The 23923-nt window shown below is 49.9% G+C and overlaps 1 protein-coding gene across 6 annotated transcripts in view; it reads right to left on the bottom strand.

The window, feature by feature from the left end:
* The window catches only part of ASTN2 (astrotactin 2), a 344763-nt gene that overhangs the window by 16821 nt on the left and 304019 nt on the right, over nucleotides 1-23923 (bottom strand). For all 6 annotated transcript variants that reach the window (XM_062640264.1, XM_062640262.1, XM_062640269.1 and 3 more), the window contains one exon: nucleotides 17663-17804. In XM_062640264.1, coding sequence (XP_062496248.1) covers nucleotides 17663-17804 — 142 coding nt within the window. The remainder of the gene's footprint in view (nucleotides 1-17662; nucleotides 17805-23923) is intronic.

The following is a 23923-nucleotide window of genomic DNA, read 5'->3' as shown; positions in this document are numbered from 1 at the left end:
CAGGGGGGTTGTGGGGAGGAGCACAGCTATGGGTATTTTAAGCCCAGCTGCAAGCTGCAAGCCTGCAGCTGAAGGTGCATGCATGGTCCGCAGGGCACTCATCACCCCTGTCTCCCCAGCATGGGCTCACACATCTCCTGCTGAGCCTCCCAGGCACTTTCATGGATGGCCATGGAGCAGGAGTGAAGCTCGCCTGCCAGCAGCATGCATGGGAAGGGGTGTGTGTGTTTAGTGCAAGCATTCCCAATTCAGAACCCATTACAATTTAAAAAGAAATCAAATCCAATAAAAGCAGCCCATCCACGCAAGCCACAGGAATGCAGCTCAGCTTGTTGGCAACTCTGCCATTTGAAATCATCTAGCAAGGTAAATGAGAACAACCCCCTCAAGTCTCTGCAGCAAACAGCAAGCAGACAGAGCAGGGAGTGGGTTTTAGAAGGAGAGGATTTCTCAGTGTCTTTGCTGGGCTCTGACTTAGGGCTGATCGCTTATGCCATGCCTGTGTCCATGGTGCCAGAAAGCAAGCTGGTACCCTGGCATGACCACACTGCATCCCTACCAATGGCTCTGCTGGAGGCTTGGGATGTGGGCTAAGCTTTACAGGGCAGTGGACATCCTTGTGCTGTCTCCCAGGCTGGCACCACTGTAGGTATTACAGCAATCAGATGCTCCTGTTGGGGTGTTTGAAGCCTGGCAGGAATAGGGTGTTGAGCTAAGGACAAGGGGCTGTGCTATGACCTCGGGCTGTCCCAGAGGGAACAGCTCAGTGTGGAAAAGAAAGAGGAGAAGCAGCTCATCAAGGGGAGGGCACAAAGGGAGGCAACACCAACCTGCTACCAGTGAACTGCTGCTTACGCACCATACATACCATTCTGCAGAAGGACCCATGGCTTTTGCTTTGCACAGCCATCATTTTTGGCTCTGCCTTTCCGCAGAGCCTGCACCGCACTAAGGGAACAGTGCACAGAGCCATCTTGAACACAAACCATCTTTTAGAAAGCTCTCCTCACAGTTGTACTACCCAAGAAAAGTACCTTTTATAACTGGGCTTATTTTAACCATCTGCGACAAGTGACCTTGCTCCCATCAGTATGATGGAGGAACAGGTTAGCAGCGATGCTGGTGTCACAACAGAGCATGAAGCTTTGCTGTTACACGAATACATGAGGCTGTCAGGAAACTGTTCTCACCATTCACACCTTGTTTTTTCCGGGACAGCAAATGTCATGAGACTAATCATTACCCTTCAACAGATGCCTCTCAACAATACCCGAGCACAGTTGTCAGATGGAGGGAAACAAATGTACCTGCCACAACACGCCTCAGGTGTTTGATGCCTTTTGGAAGTGTATAAACCAGTGCCCATCAAATACTCCTGGCAGGAGGAAAAGCACGGGATGCTCAGCAGGCTTGCTCAAGTGGGGCTGGGAACAGGCTGGCACAGCCCTGGGTCCATGTCTGCTCTGTGGCAACCCTGGGGAAGTCACCCAGGGTTACCCACACTGCAAGGTGACCCTGAATTGCAGCTGGTGCTATGTCCATGCTCCAAAACACTGACTTGAGAACGTGGTACTTCTCATGGGGAGGACAGGGCCACTTAATGCTGCTGCGTTATGGGGATGCAACAAGGGACATGTCATTTTGGTGTCCCAGCATCCCACCACTGAGGTGTTCTGCAGCACCCATGGCATGTACCACAAACCCCACTGCTACCATGCACAACAAGAGACACAGAAACTAAAGCAGCATAAGATGCCTTCTTACCCAACACCAAGATTTGCCTGAGGCAGTGGCTGCTGTCCCCTGGAAACTGGGTGGCACTGGGGAGATGACGAGAAGGAGGAGAGGCTCATAGGACATGTCTGTACACAAGGTCAACCCCCAGGTAGAACGAACAAGGTAGCTCAGTTCCAGTCATATCAGCTCGAAAGCTGAGGAATGGGAAAATGCTGCTCCATGACTTTTGGCACTGAGATGCTCTCCACACAGCACTGGGTAAGCATTGCACGCTGCTCCAGGTCTCCTAGAACTTGCTCGCTCTCTCCTGAGCTACAAGGCCATGGAGAGCCAAAACCTGCAGCAGGCAAGGTGTCAGTGCTGTTCCCCCTGATTCCCTCCTGCACGCACGCAGATGCTGCGCGCCTGAGCCAAGCTATAATGCAGTTTCACTCAGCTCTCACTCCTTACAGCACTTCATCAATCTTTTTGTTTTCAGATCCCTGTCAAACAAGATCCAAAGCGAGGACAAAAGGGAAAGAAAGAAACTCATTAAAAGGCCGGATCATTTATGGCTACTGCCTGGATCCATTGCCTCCTCGCTGGAGAAACCCCTGGTAGGACATTCGCCTTCCCAGCCTCAGCTGCAACATCTCAATTTCCCTCGAAACTCTGTCAATAAACCCCACTAGAGCAGCGATTCCCAGTACTGCCATGGCTGTGAAAGACGGCCTTGATACACAGGCCACCTTCTGTTCCCTGGAGCCCTGCTCCTGAATGATACCTGTGTTGGAGGGCCAAGATCCCACAAGGAGCCCCTTTGCCAGCCGGACACCTTGCAAGCGGCAGTGCCAAGATTGCCTGAGGCCAAAACGTGTTTCACTAGAAATGAGGGAAAGATGCCAGCCGGGCCATGGATTCACCCCAGAAGGTGCAGCATGGTCCCTGCAGCCCTCCCGGCTGCTGCGACCATAGGGTGCCTTCACCACCCCAGGGCTGAGAGCACCAGCAGTGCCCCGTCCCCCTTGCCCTTCTCTCTACCTTACACATATCCTCCTTTGTCACCCCTGCTCCTTTCAACCACTGGCAAGGAGCAGATAATTGCTCCCTCATTCCTCTCCCTTAAAAAGGTTTCTATTTCCCCGGTGCGTGGCTCACATTCAGAGTACATCCTTTCAGAGGCAGCTTTACACCAAGAACAAGCTTCTCTGGAGATCAGGGTCACTGTGCTGCACAAAGCTGCTGGTGGAGATGGGATGTGCATGTGAGAGAACAGCTCCTTGGCACGGCAGCAGAACAGCACACCCAGAAAAGCTGCCCTGACATGAGATAACGTTAACACAGCCTATGTTACACCCCTGGGGCTTTAGCTTTTAGGCGTGCTCCAAGGAGCAAGTGTTTTATTAGCTTTAAGATGCCCAGTAGACCCCACAGGGATGGTCCCTGAACTCTAAGGACAGGACAATGGCAGAAAAAGCAGGGTCACTATGGAATTCCCAGCACTGGGGAGGATGGATAACGGGTGTTGGTGTTCGAGGTCCGTATTTCTTGGCAGTGGTGGCCTTGCTTTCATCCTGCTGGCTGTGAGGATGAAGATTTGCAGATGGGCTTTATAAATGCAATGCAGCAAGAACTGGGCCAGCTCTTCATCGTCTCTACTGCCTATCCCAGTGCTTGAGGAAAGGTGTTCCCTAGCTCTGCATGGCAAGGCAGAGAAGGTCCCACGTTACCCAGGATGTGATTCTAGCATCGTTTGGTGGAGAGAAAAACCAGAAGGAGGTGGTGCTGAGCCACTAGCAGCTGGTGCTTTTGTCTCCAGTGAAGCAAAAGCAGCTCACCCCAGCCTGTTGAGCACCATTCCCTGTTATGCTGGGACTCCCAGGAGATCCCGAACAAAGCCCTTGGACCAAGGTCAAACGAGCTGCCCCCGACTCCCTGTGCTGCTGGAACAATTCCCCCCATGCCACGGCTCAGATTGATGCCCAAGGCTGTGAACTGCAGGGGTTCATCCTGCTCCAGATGCAGAATATTAGTGGAGCTGGTGATGGATTGAGCTGCCCTGGGTGCAGCATGGCCAGGGAGGGCTTTCCCCAGGCTCTGCATCCCACGTTTCCCACATGTCCCTGCAGCCTTCACACAGGACCATGACACCCATCAATCCCCTCCAGGTCTCCACTCCCAGGGTCAGGGTATCCCCAGGCAGCACCCACTCCTCTCTCCCTTCCACTGCAACACCTTCTGCTCTCCCATTAGGCCAGGTACCACCCTGCCCCTCTTCCCTCAGCCACAGACACCCCAAAGCCTCCAGCTCCACGAAGGTTGTGTGTTGAGGGGTAAGTCATCACTCTGAGGTTTTGCTTGTCTTCTTTGCACAGATCTATGGCTGGGTGGCTCTCAGCCCCATCTGAAAGCATTAGCCCTGTGTTCTCTGAAGAGAAATCTATCACTTTAGTACCTTCCTTGGGCTACCTCTAGGACGGCTGCAATCCTACTTCTATGAAGAGACAGCAGGGCTCGGGCAGGCTGCGGCTGCAGGAGATGAGAAGGCTGCTCAGAAGGAGAGGGGGAATAAATCAAACTCTTCCTCCAGTTGTGCCAGGGAGAAAGGAGAGAGGAGTGAGGCCCTGGACCCCTGTGGTGAGCTCCACAATGGAAATGTTCACAGCTCACCATACCAGCCGTTCAACCTACCAATGCTCTGCAAAGCCTGGCCATCACCGGCCCTCGGGAGATGTGGGGAGAGGAAGGTTGTGACCCTTGGCAAATTGGGAAACGTTGGCCCCTCCCAAGCTCACAGTCATTCTAAACAAGAACCAGACACTCCACAGTTTGCTACCCCTGGAGATCCCCTTGGTAGGGCTTGTTCTCATCGTCCTGGGGGCTTGGCTTCCATCTGGGCTGCTGGTTGAAATCCAGCCCCGGCTGGTAGCGACTTCAAAAGGCAGTGTCATCTGAGGAGTAGTGGGTGGTCCACGTCAAGCGAGTCAATGGCTGACTGTTCTTATACGAGCCACCACAATAGGGCCTCCTGCTTGACAGCTTCAGAAGAATGGTAAAGGGCTGCGTTGACTGCAGGGTGCGGGGCCAGTCACCTTCGCAGGCTGGCACGGGGAGGTGGTTGTGCACCCCTGCAAGCAGAGGCTGTCCATCTATCTACGTTGGGTTTGTCCCCGAGCACTGTTGGCCAGCCTTAGCTTCACCCTTTGCATGGAACAAAGCAAAACAAAGCACGACAACAATAACTGCCCACAAGGGAACAGTTCGGAGGAGGGGGATGCCTCCTTTTGCCGCATCCCAGGGTCCAAATAAGCAAGAGACATCCGTCGTGCTGGGTTATGGGAGCAGCAAGAGCAGCCAATGGGGCCCTGCAATGACCCCACAATGTTGGCACAGGGGGAGGACAGTGGCAATGCAGGGATGCTGTGTGCAGCGAGCCCCAGGTCCTTCCATGCCCTGAGGCCCTGAATCAAGAGGGAAGAGGGCAAGGGGCTGGCAGGAGGCAGGAGATTCTCACAGCACCACAGGCAGGGGGGGAGGAGGGTGGTGGGGAGGACCCGAAACAAATAATAAAAACAAAATCCCAGTAAGCACGTTAGAATTCGTTTGAAGTGCAGAGGAGCTTTCAGGCAGGGTTATGTACGTCTCCCAGCCCGGCGTGATTTACACATTCTTTGCAAGCAAAGGAATCTTCCCTGATTTGAAGTAAACCAGATGTTTTGGGGTTTTCTCCCCCACCCCCTTCCCTTTGAATCATTTCTTTATTGAAATGATGGCTGTACAGCCCTGCTACCCCAGTTGGCCTGCTCCGGGGCCAGTGACCTGCCCTGCATTTAGGGAGAGCACCTCGTCATTGCCATGGCCATGCTTGTGAGCATCCAGAGGTGTGGAGCCAGCCTCATGTTCCTGCAAATGCTGCTTAGGGGGCATTGATCGGTGCAGGTTTCTTCCTTTGCTTTTCCTTCTACATGAAAAGATTGCAACTCACAGCAGTTCTTCCTCCTCTGCAGCTAGAGCTAACGCATGGATCCTCCATCCCTGCTCCACCAGCCCAGGTCCAGGAAATCTTCTAACCAATACTACTGGCCCAGGAGACTTATGTTTGATGGTGTGATTTGCCCTTGCTCCGACTCCTCAGCTTCACACCTCACCCTAGCTGTGCACCCTAGCATGTTCATTGACAAGGGCAGCCTGGCCAGGGCACATGGACCAGCAACAGGGCCCAAGTGAAACAACTCAGCCCAGGGGACAGCGCTGGGCAGGCAGGATGGAGCTGGGACTATCTCTTGGTTTGAGCATTATATGTTCTCAGCCAAGTTACTTTGCCCCTATTTTTGTCCCATGTTTTTCACCCAGAAAACTCCTCTGAGGAAGGAATTTCCTTTTCCCAGAGGGATTCACAGCACTGAGTGCAGTGGGGGCTTCTGAGTGCTGGTTGATGCTGCAAACTACCAGCATAGCCATGCCCTTGAGTTTATGTTCAAGAGCAATAACTCATGGCCAGTAGCAAATCCATCCGGCTCCCCCCATCTTTCTTCTCTTTTTTTCCTTTCAAGCCCTGTTGTTATTTCTCAGTACTTCGTTGGTGGCAGGGTGGGAAGGCTTTTTGTAACACATTCACGTACCATTGGGACTCGCTCCCATTCCCGTCTGGTACAAGAGATTGCACAAGAGAGAGAAACAAACAGGGATGAGGAAACGCGTGTTTATGAGAGGCAGCTCTGTCATCGTGAGCAAGGGACCCCCCGCAAAAGAGCCAGCCTGGGAGCCAGGGGAGAGTTTCCATTCTCTCCTAACACTCCATTCATGCCTTGTTTCATACTTCCCTGGAGGCTCCATGACTGGCCACGATCCCACAGCACGGTGTGGGCCTTGCACCCCCCATGTGCTGCCTGCCCCGGTGCTTGCTGTTGGGTGGAAATAGGGAGATGGTGTTGTCTCATAAAGATAATGAATTGAGAAAGAGCAGCGCCCTTTGCTGCTGGATGCGCTGCGGGTTCTGCTGTGGTGGAGGAGCAGGTCCTCCCTCCTGCATCACTCAGCGCCCTCTCTGCCATGGACCTCACCTCTGCCCGCTCCTCTCCTGCACCCCAAGGATTGGCTCTTCAGTAACACCCACCACGGAGCCCTACACGGGCATTCCATGCTTGGTGTGCTGCTGTCACTGCAATAAGCATCCTCCTGACCCGACTGGGAACCCTCTGTATAATCCAAACCACATTGCTCCTCATCGGATGCAGTCACCGGTAAATAACCTTGACTGCAGCAGTCTGGAAGAGTGAGGGATCCTGTATCACTGCTATTAATGATTTAGGATTGTACATCATTTGCAGATGACACAGAGAGAGTCTCAACCCTTGCTACATCTTCTCCAGGACAGCCCCTCTCCCGCCTCACCTCAGATGGGCTCCAAGTTAAAACCCCCAGGGTGACAATTACTCCCACCAGATACTGGTGGGCACACAAGGAAGGGTGATGGGTGATCTCTGCTCTCCCTTGTGCACTGCAGATCTACCAGCAATGAGGTTGGGATCCCCCTAGAAGCAAGTAGGGTATTAAAACCAAAAGCAATTGGCCATGCACATACTACAACCCACCTGGGTCCCTCTCCCTCCTGCTCCTGCAAGCCCCCTGCCTCCCCCCACCTTCTCCATACACCTCAATTTCATTATCTCTGATCTCGAGCTGCCTATTACATGCTTTTTGCCAACATAAATATTTAATCCCGGTGCATTGCACAGAAAGGCCCTTGTGGAGTTAATACTTCAACTCATGTTTCCACTTGGAAAACAATTCAGCGTGCGGCAGTGCAGCAGGTACAAGCCAGGGACAGAGATGAAAGCCTGGGAGCTATGTGGGGTGATGTAGGTGGGCTTCACGCCATGGGGTGGGCTTCACACCATGGGGTGGGCTGCTCCAGCCAGCTCTGCTGGAGCATCAGGTTAGGATACGCAGTCGAAGAGCCACAGTGAGCTCAAAGCCACTGTGAGCTGCTGCCTGGGGAGCATGCGATGGGGTACACTGCCAAGGGAACCTGAGATGCAGCCCTCTGCAGTAGAGAGGATATTCCAATCTCTGCAGTACTTTTGGTTGCAACGATGTGGAAATCCCTGCACAAAGGGTTTGCTTCACCTGGCAGAGCATGGGGCTACCCATCCACACCATCACACGCTGCTCTGTGCGTGCACGGCCACACGTGTCCTCATCAAACATCTCAAAACACACCTGCACAGCCAGGGGTTGTTTAGAGCAGGATCTGGCTGTGATTCCACCTCATACAGACTACGGGATAAGGGATGGTGGGTGTATGGGGCTATTAGGTAGCACTAAGGTACATGCTCCTGCTGCTGGTATGGGAAAGACCCCCTGCAAAGTAAGGTGTCCCAGCTCCCCGGATCCAAGCCCATAACCAGTACGGACAGAAAGGCACACCAAACCTCATCCATATGCTCCAGCACCACAAAATGTACCCAAACCTCACAACCCCCCAAACCCAGAGGGGAGAAGCACAAGAGAAAGAGAAGACAGGGAGGGTGACACCAGTAGTGCTGATGCTCCCCAGAGGCAGCCTGTCATTCAGGCAAATAGATCACAGCCTGTGGCAGTGCCAGAGGATTACCCCAGGCAGCTTCAGGTCCCCTCCAGTCCCCTACATCCTGCCTTGATGGGGATGATGCCAGCTGGAAGGGCAAGACAAAGGGTAGGGATGAGACAGAGTCCTTCTTTCTGTCTTCTCTCTCCATTATGGGCATAAAGTAGGGAGAGCCACATTGATGTGACTCAGGCATTATCCCAGACCTGCTCTGGGACAGCTCAGCTCACAATTCATCAAGAAGATGCTGTTATTATGACAACAGCCTCCACTGGAGAACAGGCTGCCCAAGCCAGGGACACACATCAATCCTTGCCCATGCAGGACAGATGCTCCTGCAAGAAGGGACCTCCCTGAGCTCTGGGCTGGTTCCTGCTTAGCCAGGGCCCAAGGTGTTTGGGATGTTTTCTCCCAGTAACCCAGCACCACGCTCCCTGAATCAGGGCTCCATTTACACTCCTTCCTGCCAGGGCAGCAAATCCCCAACCCCAGCTCCATCAGCCCATCTATTGAAGGACCCTGCCCCACCATCCCCTGAACAAAAGCAACCCTCAGACCCTACTTCTTTTTTAAGGAACATTAGAATTATGACATAAGCTTTGGCTCTGAGGGGGTTCAGTGAAAGCCAGGGTATTTTCTTTCCCCTTTTCATAACAGAAACCATATTGCTCTATAATCAAATTTATCTCATTCCTGATGAGGGAAGTGAGTGTGTGCGCGAGGTGACCAGGAGCAATGAGGGCATGTGTGCTGGGAGCAATCACCCTGAAGGTATGCAGAGCAAATATCCTTGGCAATACAATGTGCCATCAGATTGAGGAGATCAAGCAGAGACCAAATAAGCCACAGCTCCAGCAAGGACCATCACCCAGGGCATCAGCAGGGACCCACCTCACCGTGTAGATGCCACCTCTTGCAACCAAGAAGCTATTTCTTGTCTTTCCCATTTTATGATGCTGTTTTCTTCACTGTATAGGAAACCTTGCAAAGGGTGAAGCTCACTTTTGACACGTTTTACAGGTGGGAAAATTCAGGAAGAAGCAGTTACTTTGAGGTTAGTTGCTAAACATTGTCTCCATTTCACATTGATCTACTCTGGTGCAATTTCAGCTGAGGCCAATGGGAGATGTGTCTCTGCCTGTGAAGCCTTGAAGATGATGGTCCCAAAATGGAGATGCTGGCTACTTTTGGGGGTCTGCAGGGGGTATTTGGCATCTAAGCACTAACATAACTCGAGACAGGCAGTGAGGGCTGTGAACAAGTGAAGTTGAGGGACTTCTAGTCTAGATACAGCCAATATCCTCAAACTAGGAAACTACAATCAAAATTCTTTTGCAGGGGGGAAAACATGCCAAAACCCAAGGAATAAGTTAAAGGTCACTTGAGATCTACTGGAAAGGGGCTGAGGTCAGCCACCTCCTGTGCAGGTTCCATCACTCACACACATCACCATCATCTCCCCCATGACAAACTCCCTGCAGGTGGGAACCAGCCCTGTCCCATGATTTTGACAGGGAGAAGGGGTGGAAGAGCTGGAGGGCTTGCTGTGTGCTTGTAAACCCCAGCGTGGCACAACCAGGAGGTGGATGCTTACAGATGTAATGTGCTGCATGAGTCAAGACTGAGAGAGATTTTGGTTTTTAAATACACACCCCAAAAGAGAAGGCAAATGAAGATACAAAGTGCTCTCTGACAGACAAGGCTGGGGAGGGACTCTCTGTGCTGCTGTTACAAGAAAAGGATGGGGTGGGATGTGCTGCAGGTGTCCTTTGGCAAAATGAAACAACAAAACCCACTTAACTAGATTAATGGACTTGCAAGCTATATATGAGATATATGCACATTGCTGGTCTGAGCTGGGATGGGTCTTGTAGGTATGGCATCCAAACTTTGCCTCTAGATCATGGAAGATGGGCAGGTAGGATTAGCTTGTAACTTGTCTGATTTAGATAAGCATCACCTTTTGGGGCAAGTATCTCCAGCTTTTGGGACCTGGGGTCCCATCCAGAGTCCAAGGTGATTTACTCCCTGGGCTGAGGTATTGCTATAGGTTCAGGTAACACCTGTGAATGCAGTAGTATCTGAACACCTGGGCACCAGAGCAGCTTCTCACATCCTTCCTGGGGCATACTCATGGATACAGCTGAGCTGCTTTTGGCCACTCCTGAAGGAATAGAATTAGCCTATTAAAAACTTGATTTGTCTGCAAATATCAGTCTGAGCTGCTACTGAGTGCAAGGAAACTGTCGAAGGAGACAGAAACTTCCAACCCAAACATGAACGTGCTGGTTAGGGACCCATGAACCCACACGTGGAAAACCCAACCATCATTTTACAGAGACAAAGCTTGCCTGGGGTGTATAAGTGCTATCAACCCACAAAACAACACACGGCAAAGGCACAATCACCCTAATGGGACTTGAGCAGGAAAACATCATCAGCACTGTATTAAATAGGGCACCAGCTCCAACCCTGCTGCAAACCAGCCCTGCGTGCTCAGGCTTCACCCCGTCTGATCCCCCTTTGGTCTCCTCTCGTTTGGCAGGGCAGGTGTAAAGCCATGGGGCTGCCAAGCGGACACGGCCGTGCAGCATCTGGCTCGGTCTGGCTTGCACGCAGGCTGCTTGGATCCCTCTGCATCACACTTGCCCATATTTTACATTCCAGGATCAGCATGGGCAGAGCTTGTTTTCGGCTGCGTGCAGGACCTGGAGCTGCACACGCAATGTAACACTGCCTCTTGGTGTCAAAGCCCCGGTGCAGGCAGCGCTCCTGCAAAGTGATGTGAGCAACAGGAGCTTCGCTTGTGCTTTGGCAACAGAGGGGGAACTCTGGCTGGCAAAGTGGCACCGTCACCCACTGTCTCCAGTACTGTGCAAAGAAAGGCATTGTGCTGCCCGATTTGCCTTTGCTGGGGAAAAAAACCACCAACACACAGAGAAAAAGAACAAGAGAGAGGGGAGGCAGCAGCATTGAGGGCATGCCTCAGGTTTCACATGTGCACCCTCAGGTACCTGGTCCCAGACTGCATGATGAAGTTAGGAAGAGGAGATGGCATTTGTTCAGGAGGCACTGCTGAACCCCCTGTTCAGAAAAGCAATTCTCTTAAGTACTCCTAAGTGCGAGCAAGGGTATCCCTGGACTCTGCTCAGCTCCAGCCCACTGTCACATCACCTCTCCCTGCCTCAGTTTCTATAGTTAGGATATGACCAAGAAAAACAAAACCCATTTGCCCTTCTTCTGACCCATTTCTTCCCTACAAGATAAAAGTAACACCCACAGCAAGCAGTGAACTCCTTGTGTCCTGGAAGGGGAGAGGGATCAAACCCCGCTGTAAGAATCAAACCAACACGGCCCCCAGCTTTCCAGCCTTCAGGAAAAAGGTGCTCTATACCATGGAGAACTGCTGAACAAAACAAATGCCTCCAATCAGTAGTACAGTGCAGCTTTTCCTGGATTAGAAGCAAACCGAAGCCAGCAACGCCCAGTGTTGATATTTATATCGCATCTCTCCCATTACTCAATGAGATAAGACTTGGACGGGTCTGTGTTAGTGGCATTAGGTTTCTACACACTCAGAAATAGGAATACTCTCCAAGTCTGTAACTGTAAAGGGTTGGTGACAGGGGAATTGGTGACAGGGAAAAGGTGGAACTGCAAAGGTCCATTTGCCAATAGAAGAAGAGGCCAAACTCCTCTCCACCCATTACCATTTCCAGGAAGAATCCTACATTCACACACTGCAACACCCTATACAATGACCTGTCCATGCCTCCTCCTCCTTAGTCCCCCACTGCCAGCCTTCCTCCAGCCATCACAGAGGAGCAAAGCCAATGGGCCTGGGCCCAGCCAGGTTTGGGGTTCGGATACTGGGAGGTTTTAGGACAAACCCAAGGATGTTATTTCAATCTGGATGTCCTGAGGAAGGGGTGGGGTGGAGCTGGCCACAGGAGGTAACAAAGGCTGTTCTGTTTCTCTTTGTGGCATGAGGTATGAGCAGAAACAGAGAATTTGGGGTGGATAACCTGATCTTTCCAGCAAGAAGGAGAGAGACGCTCATACACTTGGCAGATACAGGAGGAGCAGGTTCCAACTGAGGTCACTGGAAAGGCACCTCCTGACTCCAGATCTGTCCCAGGTGGCTGGATACTGGTGGCAGAAACAGATCAGGAGGTGGATTCAGGCAGAATCCCAACTTTCAGAAGAGTGATGGCAAATGGTTGGTGTAGCAGCATTGGAGCAGCACATGGAGGCCCTGATCTCATTTACTCAGGCTGGGCTGTACAGAGATAGTGAGAGAAAGCTTAAAACCTGAGCTGATAAAGGGACGGGAAAAGAGTAAAGATGAAAGTGAGACAAAGTGATCTGCTTAGATCACTTAATAGAGTAAATGGTAAAGTTGGGAAGAACCTCTAGCACTTTGACTTGACATGAAGAGAGTGTGAATGCCTTCTCTATGGCTTTTGCATGCATACATTCCTAATGCTGGAAACTTCAACAGGAGCCCAACTTTCCTCAAGTTCCATGCATGGGACTTCTTTAGTATCAGCAGAAAGAGAGATTCTCTCCTTCTTCAGCTGAGCTCCTGACCTCCCTGTACAGACCATCCTTCATGGGGCCAATCCACCTCCACTGAAGCCCACATGGGCCCAGACAGCTTGGTACTGGACGGACTCAGCAAAAACAACAACTCATCTGAGCCAGCATTTGGCAGCTTGGTTCTGAAGCAACCTTAAGCTGTTGAGGAAGGATAAGCACAGCCCCAGGATTAGCAAACACTTGTTTGACTCCTGACTTGCCTTGTTTGAGCTTCCGCAAGCCAGGAATGCCTGAGAAGAAACTACAGCCATACACCACTCGGCTTCAGGAAGCTGGAGAGCATGTGGAAGAGAAGAGGTGGATTCAATGAAGCAGCACAGCTCCTGTGCACACAGGGGATTCAGCCAAGGCTGTAACAGATGTGTTTTAACCCATGCCACTGAGCTATTTGGGATCTGTCTCCAATTGCTCCAGTGCTCATTCATGTGTCTTCCTGACAGAAGACCAACAATAACAATTAGTATCATATAAGGAGCAGGGGGACTGCTGCCAGCATTAGCACAGTCTTGAGCACCAAAGGTTTCCATTCCACTCTTTATCCCAGCTATGCGCAAGGCAGAGGTCAGTCAACATTAATCAGCCTTGCTCTGGGCCAGCTCCTTCAGCACATTCAGCTTGCTGAGTTGCAGTCACTGTCTCTCCATGCTATGATGGGCTCCCCCTACTCAACACCTTTGCCTCTTTCCTCAAGCTCACCTAAAACAAAGGTATATTCACCGTTAGGCAGCACATGATGGCAGAGGCTATGCCTGGCCATGCTGGAGGTGGCCTTCAGGCTCTACATGGGGTCACGTTGGCCAGGCAGGTTTTGGTGGGTCGTTGCTGTGGACGGGAGCCTTGTGCCGTCATTCTGAAGTCTAACTGTATCCCCTTCTATCCAATGGCGGTGCCTTACCTTCATCCCCTAAGAAGGGGTTTCCACCTTTCCAGCACTCCTGGAACACTCTCCCAGCCATAGGCATTGGGCTGGTTCAGGATCCCCCTGGGGAAACCCTGTCTGAGCCAGCAAAGGGAATACAAAGTGGAGGCTCCTTCTCAGCACGTGAACGCACTCCAAGGAAAGGCTCTGGAAGGGATCCTGATGACTTTCATATTATTTCCAGTAAATTTTGTGCTGATTCTTGGCACAAACACTGGAAATGAATAGGCTAAGTCAGGAATGTAAATAAAGTGAAACATTAGGATTTAATCTAATCTATAATTATAGTATCTGTGGCACGGGGAAGAAGTTGGTGTGTTTGCACTGCAGCTCCATTGAGGAGCGCGAGGGGGTTTCATTTCCCTCTCCAGAATTTCCCTTTTTGGCTGAGGGATGCTTGGTGTCTCCTCATGTATCTGAAAGAAACGTGCTGGGCTGGCAGAGCTGCTTTCCATCAGCTGAGCAGGTACAGCCCAGGGAAGAGACATCCCCAGGCACCCATGGAATGATGGGATGAGAAACTGAGATGGATGAGCTGGGCTGAAGGCTCAGGGAGGCTGTGGGATGCACAAGAGAAGCTCCTGTCTGTACAGTGAAGAGACTGGTTGGGTTCGTAGGGTGCTGAGCTATGTAAGCTCAGTCCTCAGACCTCTGAGACAAGCCAGAGCCCTTTCTCTTGACTGGGGTTTGGTGCTTGGTGCATCACAAGTTCCCTGTCACAGCAAACCATCAGTCTGATTGGCATTAAATGCTGCCCACGCTGGCTTGTCCATGTAAGACAAGCACTTAACAGACACACAGACATCTCTCCCTCTGCCCTCCTCACCCCATCCTCGTCCAGATCCACCTGGGAGGAAGCTTGACAGCTTGCTCTGGTCTAGCATCTCAGGGGAGAATAATCCCCTCTCCTGTGATGCACTTTGCAAGAATTAAAGACTTTTGTTTTTTAAGAGCTTAAATCAAACTCAACAGTCTTTGAGGACCATCTTCAGTGTCCCTGTGTCCGGGTACCCAAGTGCATGCACATGGCTGCAGCATGGATCCCCACACATGGGCCCTGTGACAGACCAGCAGCAGTATCCACACGTGTACATGAACCTGCGGTACCCATCTTCGCTGACATGAACCACTTTCCCTCTGAAAGCCCTCTGTGCAGGGACTAGCATCCCAACCCTGACATACCACAGGCAAGGGCAAGAAAAGAGATGACAGGCAATAGATTTTCATCAGACTGCAATTGCAAAGGACAAAGGAATTAGTTCTCCTTTTGTTAGTTTATGTTTTGAAATTTCAGAAGTCTCAAAAGCAGAGGAATCAATCACGCTCTGTTTATTTATTTGCTTCTAGAGCATTTCTTGGTTTTGTTTTTCATACTCAAGCTCAGCTTTGATCTCAGGCTGGTAAGACTCCAAATAAATGGTCAACAACAGGGTGTAATTGCCGTAGGTACTACCAAAGAAAAGGGACAGGATGTCCAATGCATTTACAGACCAGAAGAGACTTCCATGATCTCAAGAGTCCCCTCTCTCAGTTTACATGACACCCTCAGACTACGAAACAAGCAAAAGCATTTGCTTTTGGAGAGCTCTGATGCTGAACCCTGTGTGCTCACCCAACAGCCTAGAGAAAAGCACAGGTCCCTGCTGAGTGGCTATAATCAGGATTATACCCAGGCCAGAGCCTTCCAAGATAGCTGTTTTTCCACAGAAACAAATGAAACAAGCAGAAGAAATTCAATTTAAGCAATGACCCCGTGCCTCTGTTTCTGTTGTTGTTCCGTCTGCGCGGGCTCGGAACAGAGTGTTAGCCTCACATTTCACTGTTCTGGCTTTCTTCATGCTGTGTTGCAACTGTGTGGACATCTGAGCAGAGGAATATTTAATGTGTGTGCCTATGTATCTGAGAATGCACACATGCTAAGTAAACACGTGCTGGTTAGGTCCCAGGTTGGAGCAAACGTGTGTGTGTGTGTGCTGGATCTGCATGCATCCATGGCAATGCATTAGACACGTGTATCAGTCCATGCAGGTGTGCTGGGGCATGCATGTTTGATATTGATGCACATCATATTGATGCACATAAATACGATGACCAGGAGTGTGGGTCCATGCCCCACAAGTGCCAACATGGACGTTTATCCATATGCATGTGTCCACACATCTGCACTTAAGCATGCACAGCCCTGGGAATGATGTGCCAAGCCCTCCTAAGCATTAGCTGCTGGATGGAGCCAGCACTGTGCGCTACCCTAGGGCCTGTCCCCACACAAGGATGTGGTCCAAAGCTCCTCGATGCCAGGGGACTGCTGCCTGCAGCCACAGCTGCCCATGGAAGCTACAGTCCCACACCCAGATGCACCCACAGAGAGCAGGAGCTGCCCACAGCCACCCCCAGGACATGGGGCATCACCGACTCTGCTTACCACCTCCGCGGCAATGTGCCTCATGACTGCAAAGCAGAAGCCTGGCTTGGACCAAAGGGATGACAAAACCCTGGACAAAGCTTTCCGCCTTCCACCCAAGGCTCTCCCAGCCCTTTGCAGACATCAGGAATTAGATCACAGAGTCCCTAAAGCAATGGGTGAGTGCAATTATCCCTGCCTGGCAGATGGAGAAGATGATTTGGCAGCCCAGGCTGCCCAAGAGCCAGACCTTCTGGCTCCCAACTCCGTGCATTCACCTTGGCAGCAGCCTCCCTATCAAACCCAGTGGCTCTTCCCTCATCCAGTGCCCTCAGCAGCCAAAAGGCTGAGAGCCCACAACCGGATGAGTTTATGGGTGGTGGGTTGATAGCAAACTGTGGTTGCTCCAGCCTCCCCCTGGCACCTTTTCTGAGCAGCCCGGTTCACATAGATACTAATAGCTATATTGATGCATTATGTATATTTAACAAGAAAACATCTAAACCCATTCAATGGCAAGAGGTATCACTTGGAGATGCTCCTGACACAGCCCCACTCAAGAGATGTGCAATAAAAGCTTCTCCTTCTTCAGAGGCTGTCAACATACTGAACTGGGGAGGTGGTGGACGGGGAGGCAAAGGGAAAGTATTAATCAAGATCTTTAAAAGTTCTCGTTGACAGACCATTTGCCAGCTCTCGTTTTAAATGCTTTTGTGGTCCCATAAAAAGTTTCATTACTCACTACAAAATGCATTTTAATTATTACAGTCCCTCTGACATTAAGCCCTGGGTGTTTCTCTCTTGCTTACTTTGTCTCTCCTCTGTCTCCTTGCCTCTTTTTCTCTGTTTCTTTCTCCCTCTAAACAATACTGAAGGAGAAGTTAACATCCAGATCCTGAAATTATCCCTTGGCTTTGGACACTAATTGCTCCACAGGATTCACATAGAAAAGCCAATCGCATGTGCTCAAAGAACATCTCAGAAGACACAAGAACATCAGCACAAGGGTGGCCACCATCCCTGCAGAAGTAACTGGGTGGTGGGGAGATGGATTTGATGTCTCTCTGATCTGCTGTATGTATCCTGATATAAACAGCAACTTCCAGAAACATCACCTACCACACTTCTGACATCTGGCTATTTCAGTCCACCAGGCATTTGACAACTTGCTTCAATCCGACCACGTCAGCTCAGCTCATCCATGACACATAACCCTATCCATGAAGCATGGAAGAAGACTGAAATATGTGAGTTATTCCACTTATTCCCTCAGACTCCCAGTGCCTCCAGTGCTACAGACCTGGTTTTCCATTCCAACAGCCCAAAGCAAGAGTCTCATCATCTGGTGCAACATAGCATTGACCAAAAAAGTCAGTCACAATAATAGCATTGGAGACCCCTCCTTGCCCCCAGCACCTCCCCACGTGCCTCTCCTTACTTGTAGAGACCATCTGGTTCCAGGCACTTGAAAATGACTGAATAGATGCTGGTTTCAGGGACATCTCCATGGCTCCTACCCGCTGCCACACAGGATGTTGCAAGGCCAGAAAGCAAATCATCTGCGAAGCTCAGGGATTCTCCTGGAGAGCAAAGAGATGAGCATCAATACAGGTACAAGATTATTGCTGACCATTTGAAAACCACTGTAGGAACACCTCTACATAGGACAGGCAATCAACACACTCTAGCTGTGGTAGGAATGGCCCCAAATCTATATGGAGTGTGTCACCTGTGGACAAAGCAAAGTAGAAAACACTGGGGCCATCAGCTGATATGGACCCACTGGAGAAACCTGCAAAGTCAGTGCTTGGACAGTGGAAGGTGCACTCACAGAGCATCCAGGCAGCATGTAGACTCCCTGCAAGCTCCACATGGGGGACCACCATCCAAGGATGGGCTGCGGGTCCCCAGGAGAGCTGGAAGCCTGGATAAATAAGGCTCTCCTAGTAGGGAGTTCATCTGCAGTCAGTTCTTAAGGGGAACACGGCCTTTGTCAATAATCACCTGTGACAGTGATATGTATTTCTGCTGTGTTAGATTATCAGGAAAGAGACAGTTTTAGAGCTTGGATGGAATTTCTCTCAACGCGCTGGGGCTTTTCTTGTGTGTTTTATTTTTATTCAATGAAAATCAGGAGCTTTGCATTCCCTTTCCTATGCACCCTGCCAGCTCCTGGAGCTCTGACTGGAGCTCCTTCAGCTGTGCTCAGGAACACATTGCTCCTTTACAAGCTTTTGAAGAAAAAAAAAAAAATCCTAATTAAAAATTATGAAAAACCTTTTTTTTTTTTTTTTCCCTTGGTCTTCTGGTTTTTAAAGCTTATTAAACACTTAGATCATGACCCAGCTGAAACTGAAAACGCTCCATTTATTACGCTTTTGGGGCATGATTATCCACTGCCGTGCAACCTGTCTCCTCGCAGTGGGCAGGTTGTCTATCAGTTAGAGCTCATTGCATTCAATTCCCATTTTACATCAATGGAACTGAAAGCCCAAGGTCTCAAGCAGTGAAAAAAGCCCGAGCAGCTGCCCTGGTTGTGCCCCCATTTCCACTGATGGGAATCAGAGAAAGGGCTGTTGCAGCTGATGGAGTTATGCTGATATAAGCATGGTATAAGCAAACCTGGATGCAGACTGCCGTGCCAGGTACCTTGTGCATATGTAAATGTCAAGACACCACAGCAAAGTGAGGAGGAGAATTCCCTTCTCAGCACTTCATATTCCTAAGAGCAAAAGTGACTGAGGATGACTGAAATGAAGCACAAGTCTGATTTCTTGCTATAGACCCTAAGAAATAACCCAGTGCTATAACCAGCCCAGAAGGTCTCACTGTGTGGCTGGATTACCCAGGTAGAAGAAGAAATCCCCTCCTCCCCAGCCCCTCCAAACCACATTGGAGTCTTGTCTCAAAATACACAACTCAGTAACAAATGTCCCCCTTGGCTAGAGAAAAGAGCAGCAATAAATTCTTTTCCTCCCTAAAGGAATCCAAGCCTTAATTATTCATTTTAATGCTCCCAGCATGACTTGTTCTTTCCAAACTTTTTGTTTTTTTTTTCAGGCAACTCTGTCACCAGTCTCTGTAGTTTAACCCAATTCCCAGCCATGGTCCATACCAAATCCCAAGCCAACTCAATGGGCAGGTTGGGTTGGCAATGGTAAATCACTGCTTGGAAGTCATGAGCACTGAATGGCCTTGAGCAAGCCCCTTAGCTCTGGGTTTATGGTTTAAACAAACAAACAGAACCCTATTGCTCATTTCCAACTTTCATTACCATCCCTTTTCATATGATGTTGGGCTGGATTGGGGAACTCCCTGTCACCAGAAGTCATTGAGAACAGACACTACCATGACTTACAAACCAGATGAATCACAAACACATAACAAAGAACCAGACTGTGCTGCTGAACTGGAACTAGAACTCTTAAGCCTCTTCAGACCACAAGAAACCTCTCTTCTGACGAGGAGGAGACTTCACAGGGGGAACATCATCCCATAGGGGCCTGCTGTGGGATCTCACACCTTCCTCCAGAGCACTCAGGGTTGAGAAGCAGCCAGTGAGAGGCAGGAAAGAGAAAAGCTGAGCAGAGAGACCATGATGAGCAACTGGACAAGATCAAGTGGAGATGTGGACTGGCAGTGCATGGATACCAGGAGCATCAGTCAGGACATCTGTGCCAGGGAGCAGAAGAGATGGGACAGGAGAGAAAAACACAAGGTTGAGACAGGGAGTGCGGAGGGTGGAACTGGACTTGCGGAGGACTGAAAAGGGGGTGGAAAATGTCATGTTCAACCAGTGACTTTAAGAGTGTATTACAACTGCAGCGTTAACTCTGTAAGGCACCCACTACCTTCTGAGCGCTCATCTTTCATGGTCCTTCTGTGCAGCTTTGAGGGGAACAGTGTTGCAGTGAGCACTGCCCTGAAACACAGCGGCAGCTCCATCACACAGTGGTTTGCCATGGACCAAACCCGCACAGATTGTTGCACTGCTGTCCCCCTGCATGCAAGGAAATGGAGCTCTCAGTGTCCACCAACACAGTGTCAGCTTGGGTTAAGCCAAAACCCTTGCAATAAAATCCTTATGGCAAGATGGTGTTTAGTGTTCAACCCTGAGCCTCTGGGGAACTTTCCCCTCTCATTGGACCTGCTACAATCAAGCCAAAGCAAAGAGGTTGTTATGAAAATAGCAAAACAGATGCTAGCAAAGGTGCTGAAACCTCAGCCCCAAGGCTGGGAGTCTTTCTGCACCTGTATAAGCAGCAGTGAGGTTGCTGGCTGTGCCAGACTGCGCAGACCATGGAGCAAAGATGGAGTGGGTAAAGGATGTCCCAGGGACAAACCGACTGCCCAGAGCTGTCAACCCACAGTGAACGTGGGGAGCTGCTTTGCTGTGCTCTCCCCTGGGTGAAGCAGAGCATACAGCAACATCTTGCACAAAAGAAGTAAGAGGCCGTTGTTCAGTCCATGGAGCTCAGAGAGAAATTTCCTAAGCTTCTCCAGGGCCAGAAAACAAGTTATTCCCTAGATTTAGACTGGATCCTACTCACTGGAATGTCACTAAGGCAATGAGTGCTTTTGCTGGCATTACAAGAGAATAATGGAGCACTAATGTTGTCCTACCAAGGAAAAGTGGTCTTGGGATGTAGCAATAGAGGAATACCAACCTAACTGCACAAGGCCATGGTGAGAGCTCAGTATGTGACATTGCTCATCTGTGCTTAAGAACAAGGCATGGGGAAACCAGGAGAGAAGGCTTCACAAGGAAGTAACAAAAAGGACAAATTTACTATGCAAGGAGAGACATAAAACGACCAAGTGGAGATACATAAACCTGTTAATACATCTACAGGGCAGGCACTCAGATGGAAAAGAAATATTTGGGCTAATGAGCAGTAATGGCAAGAGAAGGTAAATTGGATATGAATAAACAGGCTACTCCTGAGAAGGGCAAATAACATAACTAGCTTTTAAGAAGGAGTTTGATCACTTTATAAAGGGGATTATATGGATAAGTGCTGGAAAGCAAAGGGGCTTCTCTTTCCCATCTGGACTTGTGTTCGCACACAGCCCGCCAGCAAATATAAAGAAGGATTTCAGCCTCCCCAAGCAGCACTGAAGCACAAACCTTGTAGATTGGTATCTTTGCTTGTGTTATTAAATTTCAGAAAGAATCCAAAGGTTCTCTGCAGAGTAAATGATAGCTAAATAGATCATCTCTGTGGAGTAGAAGATATTTTATTGACCAGACAGCCATCTGTGTCCTTCATTAATAGTAATAAATAATTGATGTCACACTAAATAAAGCAACAAGCTGTTACAGATATCAAGGAAAAATGACCAGCTCCTGTGAGGATCCCTCACCTGTGTTCACTTCTCAGTAGTGAAAAATCCAGACCAGAGCTCAAGCATCACTGTGGTAAGTGCTGTGCACAGAGCAAAATATGCCACTTGCTGCACACTGGTAACAGAGCAATTGTGCTCAGCAATGGGATGCTGATACTCCCAACTGCACATCAAATCTCTGCAAGAATCTTTCCATACCACTGCCTTCCCAGTGCTGGTCTGCCCCAAACCATTCAGTTCCCCGGGTAGCTTCTGAAAATCAATCTCTGCTCTACTACTGATGATGATGAAGATGCAGCTCCCTCCAGGTAGCGTTTTTCTTCTGTCTCTAGTGCAACTCTCTCGCTACTGCCTCATCCTCTTCTGCACACATACTGTGGAGTTTGGCAAGCATCCTCTTTGGTTTTGTAAACATGCATCTTTACGCTGATGCTGGTGTTGTGTGGGTCAGAGCTTGCCCTAAACCAGAGGAAAATAACAGCAGATATTGCAGTGGGGTGGGATGGGCTAATCCCATTTCATGAAGCTTTGCAAACTTCTGGCCACAGTGAGGTATATAGGTCATCCACCGGTGATGGCTCTCAGATACCCATCTGGGAACTGAACTTGATGCCTGGTCTGGAGAAGGACATCCTTTACTCAGCTGCCTGCCTGCAAGGTTGAGCTGTTAATCTGCTCTTGAATGAGCACATATCTAGTGACGGGAGGTTCAGATGGCCAGGAATGGGGACTGAGGAATGATAATGGGTGGGAGCAGGCTCAGACCACTCGCTCGCAGCATCCAACAGTCTTAGTCTGCCTCAGTCCTTCCATTGTGAGCATTGCCAGTGCCAGTGGCTGCGGCCAGTGGGCAGGATGAATTAACCATCAACCACCTCACTGAAGACGACAGGAGTTATAGACTAAACCAGAGACCAAGACCAGGAGCCTCCAGGAAATTAGAGGAGCAAAAGGAAGCCCTCTCTCTGCAGGCATTCCCACACCTTCAGCTCATGTCTGGGTGCTGAGTGGCACAGACATAACTCAGTGCAACCCAAAGCGGAAATGAAGATGAGAGACCTCCCTGCTGCAATTCACCTCTGAGATTCCTAGAAAGAATAGAAAGGGGAAAGTAGGAAGGCACCAATGTCTCTGTCTTGACATCTTCTTTACTAGCCTGGGTGAAACCAACCTTGCAACGTTACCAGTCACTTTCTTCTGATTGTGGTTTTCTCTCCCCATCTTTCTCCCTTTTGCTTTTTTTTCAACCTGTTTTCAATTTACTCTTGTGGCATCTCTGTCTGTGACCTCATTCTGGTACTTAAAGGGGGAAAAAAATCAGAGAGAGAGAGAGAGTGTCCTTTAAAAAAGAAATGAAAGAAATCATATTTTATTTAGCTTGATTGGTTTTGAAGCTTTAGCAGAAGAAAGATTAACCTTTTCTGCCTAACTTAATGAAAACAAGGAGAAAGCCTGTATGGATAAATAAATATCTGTGTGGGTACGGAGCAGGCACGATCGTGTTACAGCCCCGGTGGAGCTGTAATGGGGAACAGGCGCGTTCCTGCGCAGCGGCTCCCAATTCCCGATCCATTTTCAAGGAAAGAAAAACAGAGTAGAATGTCAGAGGCCCAAGTGGGCATAAATGAGGGAGCCCGGGGAAGGCAGATGGGGCCCAGCGAGGACCTCCGTCCCCGACAATGACCTCCGGAGCAATGCCAGCGAAGCAGATGGAAAAAGAGACCTTACTCCACTTTCTGTTGCCAGGATTTAGTTCCTGAAATGGGGAAACAAATGGCATGCCCAGCCCTCCATGACTGTCACCTTTTGGGGGTCTTCATCCCACCCTCCTCTTCCTCCAGGGCTCTGCCTCCAAGGAGAAGAGGTTCAGAGGAAGGCCTGGACTGGGTATTTGGATGGGGAGCACAGGCTTGCGGGGTGAATCCTCCACAAGAAGGTTGTGCCTGGGTTTAATGTGCTTTGGAGCTGGTGCTTGATAGGGGAAAGCAGTGAAAGGTGGTTTGTCTTGGAGATGATGGGCTGATTTAAATTGGTGTAACATAACTTTAGGCGACAGAGCTGTTCCGATTTACATCAGCAGATGGTCTGTCTTGCTGCCTAGATCATTAACAGCAAACCGTCCCTACAGACCCTGGTGGAAGGATGTCAAAACCTCCTTCCCTACACGGCTTGCCAGATTCTAAAAGAAATAAAAAGACCTAGTTACTACTAAAAAAAAACCCTTCTGCCCACGTTCTGGGAGCATCCATGCATGCCAGCCTCTTGTGTTAGACGGGAGCTGAAGCCCCATGCCCATAAAACCTGAAGCCTCTGGGATAATTTCTTTCCTCTAAGACACATCCATCAGGAATCC

Source organism: Pezoporus occidentalis, unplaced genomic scaffold (assembly GCF_034315485.1).
Source record: "Pezoporus occidentalis ecotype Australia unplaced genomic scaffold, CSIRO_AGI_Poc_V1 ctg64, whole genome shotgun sequence".
Lineage (NCBI taxonomy): Eukaryota > Metazoa > Chordata > Aves > Psittaciformes > Psittacidae > Pezoporus > Pezoporus occidentalis.
The sequence above is the reverse complement of the archived record's forward strand: the minus strand, read 5'-3'. Positions and strand labels throughout refer to the sequence as shown.